Genomic DNA, 5,208 nt, shown 5'->3' on the forward strand with positions numbered 1-5,208 from the left:
AAGGGTAGGTCCCAGCTGCAGAAGTCGTCTGCGGACTTGTGCGGTAATTCCGCTGAAAAGCTGATCGCGGACCATGGCATTGACGGAAGTCCCGAAATTGCATCGGCTGGCCATCGTCTGTAGTGCAGAAACATAGTCAGTAACGGATTCCCCTGGTAGCTGTTTGCGCAATTTGAAGTAGTCACGCTCCAGTATTTTGTTGCTCGGCGCTTTGAAGTGATTCTCAAGCAGCGTGAGCGCTGCGATATACTCATCTTGCGTGCCTTCGTCCCGAGTGCCATCGCCGTTCCCCGCCTGTTCCTGGGCAGTTTGTAGCGTCCAATAAACATCCAGGCCTTTCAACTCCCAGTGCATTCAGCAGGAGACTTCTTCAGAGCGGGCCGGGCGGTGTCTCCGGCGGCGACGTCGACGTACGCCTGAAAGACACGGCGCCATTTAGCCCAAGGCACAGGAGGAGTGCCCGGAGTTTGTAAAAACGGCGGAGGAGGAATAGCGACGGTCATGCTGGAAACGTGGTTCACTGATGAGTCGCAGTCGCCAGGATGCGTTGGCGAGTCACTGGTGCCAGCAAGCATTGGCAGTACGTGCACAGGGTGTGGCCGCAGTAGGGTGTGGCCGTAGTCCGTGCAGCTTGCAAGTGGGGTGGTGCCCCGTAATGCGGCGGAAAATGCCGGCGAAGTATGTAGAGGCTCACATTGTATTCACCTCGTCGCCACTTTGTAGTGTCGCCGCCGGAGGTACCGTCCGGCGGGCTAAGAAGGCGGCTCAGCGCCGGAGCGCCCGCAGTTGCGTCAAGACAGCCGGAAAACGGGGATGGGACTGTAGTTTATTTGCAAAAGATTTGGTCATACGATTTCGTACATGAAATGCCCGTTGTGTGGCGCTCTGCATCACACAATCGAAACCAAAACTGGTAAGGCGCGACACCACACCGACGACTTCGCCGAACGACAGCGAGCGGACCCAGAGCTCAGGAGCCTTGTGGAATACCTCGAGGGCAGGACCACCGTTGTTCCGAAGGTATTCACGCGGGGACTGACAGTTTTTTTCTTGCGCAACAGTGTTCTCCTAAAGAGGAACTTCTCACCGCTTCGAGCCGATTGCCTTCTCGTGGTACCCTCGGCATTGCGGCCAGAGGTCCTCCAGGCTCTGCACGACGACCCGACGTCTGGACACCTGGGTGTTTCTCGCATGCTAGCAAGAATACTGGAGAAGTACTACTGGCCGCGCCTTTCCGCCGACGTCACCCGTTACGTAAAGACCTGCCGGGACTGTCAGCGACACAAGACACCGCCCACTAGGCCAGCCGGACTTCTGCAGCCTATCCAGCCACCTCGACGGCCGTTCCAGCAAATCGGGATTGACTTGCTGGGGCCGTTCCCGACGTCCAATACCGGAAACAAGTGGATTGTCGTGGCAACTGACTACCTCACCCACTACGCCGAGACAAAGGCCTTGACCAAAGGCAAAGCCGCCGAGGTAGCCAAGTTCTTCGGGGAGCACATCGTCTTGCATCATGGAGCCCCAGAGGTCCTCACCACAGGCAGAGGTACCGCCTTTACTGCGGACCTAACTCAGGCGATCTTCAAATACAGCGAGACGGCGCACCACCGCCTACCACCCGCAGACCAATGGCATCACCGAGCGTCTAAATAAGACCATCGCCGACATGCTGGTCATGTACGTCGACGTCGAACACAAGACATGGGACGCCATCCTTCCGTAATACTCTGCATCAGTCTGGGGCCCTGGAATTGATTCACTCATTTCAGATTTGGAAGCTGTGCAAAACCGTGCCTGTCGTTTCATACTCTCTAACTATCATCGAAAAAGTAGCGTAACCGCGATGAAATTAAGTTTGTCCCACCCTCCTCTCTCTCATCGCAGGTCTGTAGCCTCATTATGTCTTTTTCATAAAATTTACTACAACAACTATCTGAAAAACAAATTACTCGCAAGGCCCTCGTACATATCAGCTCGCATTGATCACCGCAATAAAGTGGGGATTCCATCTTGTCACACTAAATGTTTTCATGACTCATTCGTACCCAGAACTTGTGTCAGTTGGAATGCCCTTCCCCATGACATTGCTGACATAGCAGATATAAATATGTTTCGTAAAACAATTGCTATCTTGTGAATATATTTATGCTTCTTACTCTTTGTATAACTTTTTTTCTCATTATCAAATTTGTTCTTGTGTATTCCCACTGCTATAATTCCTTTTTTTGTCTTGTGAGTTTTCGCCAGTCACTTTGTATTTTTACTTTTTTTCCTTTAAAATTTGCTGTTTATTGTATCTTTAAGTATCCCCACTCCCCTCTGTAATGCCTCCGGGTCCTGAGGGTACAATACATAAATAAATAAATAAGGTAGACGTACCTTTTCGGACTATTGTCTGAAAAGCTACGTCTACCGTGTGCGTACATGGCAGCACTCCATAGCACTTTTTGGAACATAAGCTTAAGGTTTTATCGATAGACGACCCCTTTATCGTGACCAACTCTAACCAGGTTTTATATTTTTTCGACACTACCACCGACAAGTGCTGTCAGGCATTCGCGATTGACGTAAAAATCTTTTTAATTCCCTGCCTCAACCTAATCCTTGAATGTGTTGCGCATTCCTTTGACAAACACGGTTCCGTTGTTTTCCAAAACTCTGCGGGGATGTCTGCTACTGGTTTCTTAGAACTTTTAAGCTTTTATTTACGATCTACATACATTATGTTAGAAGGGGTCCCACACCTGTAAAAGCAAGACGTATGCATTGGTTCTTGCATCGCCGCGATGCTTAGCGACTTAGTTCTCGCTCATTTCGATCGTCAAATCGACGCTTCACTCACCGATAAGAAGGTTCTTAGCGTCTTTCGGTACGTTGATGATTATTTAGTTGTTCTAGATTGTGACCCGCAGGACATTGAACAAAAAAGCAAAGTGCTGCTTGCTTTGTTTTTAGGACTTATGAGCCCACTTGGCCTAACGCACGAGCTTCTGGTAAATGGCCAAATTGGGTTTCCAGATATTCGGTTTCGTTTCAAAGATGTTGGCGTCTGCTGGTGCTATGAACCACGTGCTAACAAACCCCTTCTGCCTTTAAGTCCGCCCACTCCAAGCTCGTTAAACGAGCTATTGCTACGTCGTGCTTCAAGAACGCTCTTGGCAAATCTTGCCCCCACTGTAGTGCAGATGCGTTCGAGCGTCAAGCTGAAAGACTGCTCAGTGCGGGGTATCCCTAGCCCCTCCTCATTTCGGTTGCAGAGAGCCTGCTAAAGAAAACTGCGCCATCGCCCGCAAAGTTGTGAAGGCAGCGCAACGCGCAGGCAGAAGGTGGCTGTGTTAACTTACGTGCACAAGCTTTCCCACAACTTGAAAAAGGTGGCCCAGCGGTACGACGTGAAAGTGGTATTCACGGCACCACACAGGCTGTCTAAGCTCTGCAGAATGACCGACCCCGATGCAAGGAAGCAGCAGGTCTGTGGCACCAAGCACAGACGGCCCTTTGTCGAAAGCGCAGAAGGGGTGGTGTACAAATTGCTTTAAACTGCGGAAAAGTGTACGTGGGCCAAACCGGGAGATGCGTAAACGATAGGCTAAGGGAGCATGCAAACAATGTAAAAAATGCGCGTGACGGAAAGGATGTGAAAGGTTTCCTAGCCAGCCATTCTATAACGTGTCAGGATTGCGCACCCTAGCTAAATAACACTTCCGTCATTAAGACGAGCAAAACGCGAATCACCCGCGAAATCATAGAAGCAGAACGCATTTTCTATCTGGGGGATAATTGTGTAAGCGTGCCGTCCCTACAACTAACTGATAATGAGTTGGCGTTCCTACGCATGTGTAGTGAATGACGTCTGCGTCGGACAGCATAAAAATGTGTGAATTTTTTCCTATAAAGGTTGTTCAGCGCTCGTCGTCGTCGTTAGTGTACCGTCCGTTGTGTGTTTTTTGCGCTGCAGTGTGCCATAATTACGATACAAACGTCTGCTGATCCTCTCTAAAAGATACCGCGGCACACGCGACCACACCCCCTGGTACAAAGTACGTACTTCCTGTCGGGCTGACACAGCGTTCCCCTTCCCAAACCCTCCGGCTCCTATCTCCATGTGCCCGTCGCGCGAAATGACGGTCGGCCCGTTTCATCTCTGCTTGAGCCCCGTTCGTCGGCAGCGTTCGCGGCACTTTCACGCGCATATAGAGTAGGCGCGGGGTGACATAATCGCGATTTGGAGTTGATAAGTAATATCATGGCGAAGGCAAAAGTTTATTCCATTTAGAGTCCTAAATAGCATCTTTAAAGCTCGGGATCAGGGCGAGTGAACTCTCCGATCAGGGGCGTAGCCAGGGGGGGGGGGGTTCAACCCCCCCTCAAATTTTCCAGTTTTGCTTGCGTATATATACACGCACACATACAAACGCACGCACGAATATACATAAAGTATGGTTGAACCCCCCCCCCCCCCGAAAAAAATTTCTGGCTACGCCCCTGTCTCCGATGACCGCCAACAAGCGTCATCGTCTTTTTTCACGCCTATCGGCATGACTTGCAAGATACCAGCCTTGTCGACGACATCCGCTTCTTGAGCGATCGCGATCGCTTGCAAGTTAAGTCAAGATCGTTACATCTACTACAACTAATCATGCTAGTTACTTGACACGCGGCGATAACAAAAACACCATATCGGGCTCTAACGCACGGCACGCGCGACAGGTAATACAGAACTACACCGCGTAGTCACAGAACATCCTGACAACATTGTGCGATATGATGTGCCGTGGTTCATAGTTCTCGCATGCCACGCATTAGCCGTATTCTCTCCACCTCCACCGCTCGGAAGGCGAGGAGAGCATCGAGGTGCGCTCTTTCCCGCAGCGGCCGTTCGATTTGAAAAATACGTTCACAAAATCTCGAGCCAGCCCTACCGCGACTTTCGTTCCCTTCCAAGACAGTTACTGCGGATTTTCCCTGGTTGGAGCACAATTTCCCTGAGTATTTGCAAACTATCCAAGATCCCTGAGAATTCCCGGTTTTCCCGGTCGGTAGACACCCTGGATAGTCATGCACACACACAAACAGAACAAACACCTCGGATGCAACAGGCACACAATGCACATACGCGAAGGGCGGTAGCTAGCGAATACAGCTCTGACGGCGAAAGCCTCATGCTCGAGGGCAGTGAAGACAGCGCCGTACCCCAGAACGATG

General features: G+C 50.7%; 1 protein-coding gene across 1 annotated transcript in view; it reads right to left on the bottom strand.

Annotated features, from left to right (window-relative positions):
- Positions 1 to 338: 338 nt before the first annotated feature.
- LOC119398538 (juvenile hormone acid O-methyltransferase-like) overlaps positions 339 to 5,208 on the bottom strand; it is a 6,096-nt gene continuing 1,226 nt past the window's right edge. The window contains exon 2 of the mRNA XM_037665380.1: positions 339 to 416. Coding sequence (XP_037521308.1) covers positions 339 to 416 — 78 coding nt within the window. The remainder of the gene's footprint in view (positions 417 to 5,208) is intronic.

This window comes from Rhipicephalus sanguineus, chromosome 7 (genome assembly GCF_013339695.2).
Source record: "Rhipicephalus sanguineus isolate Rsan-2018 chromosome 7, BIME_Rsan_1.4, whole genome shotgun sequence".
In the NCBI taxonomy this organism is placed as follows: Eukaryota; Metazoa; Arthropoda; class Arachnida; order Ixodida; family Ixodidae; genus Rhipicephalus; species Rhipicephalus sanguineus.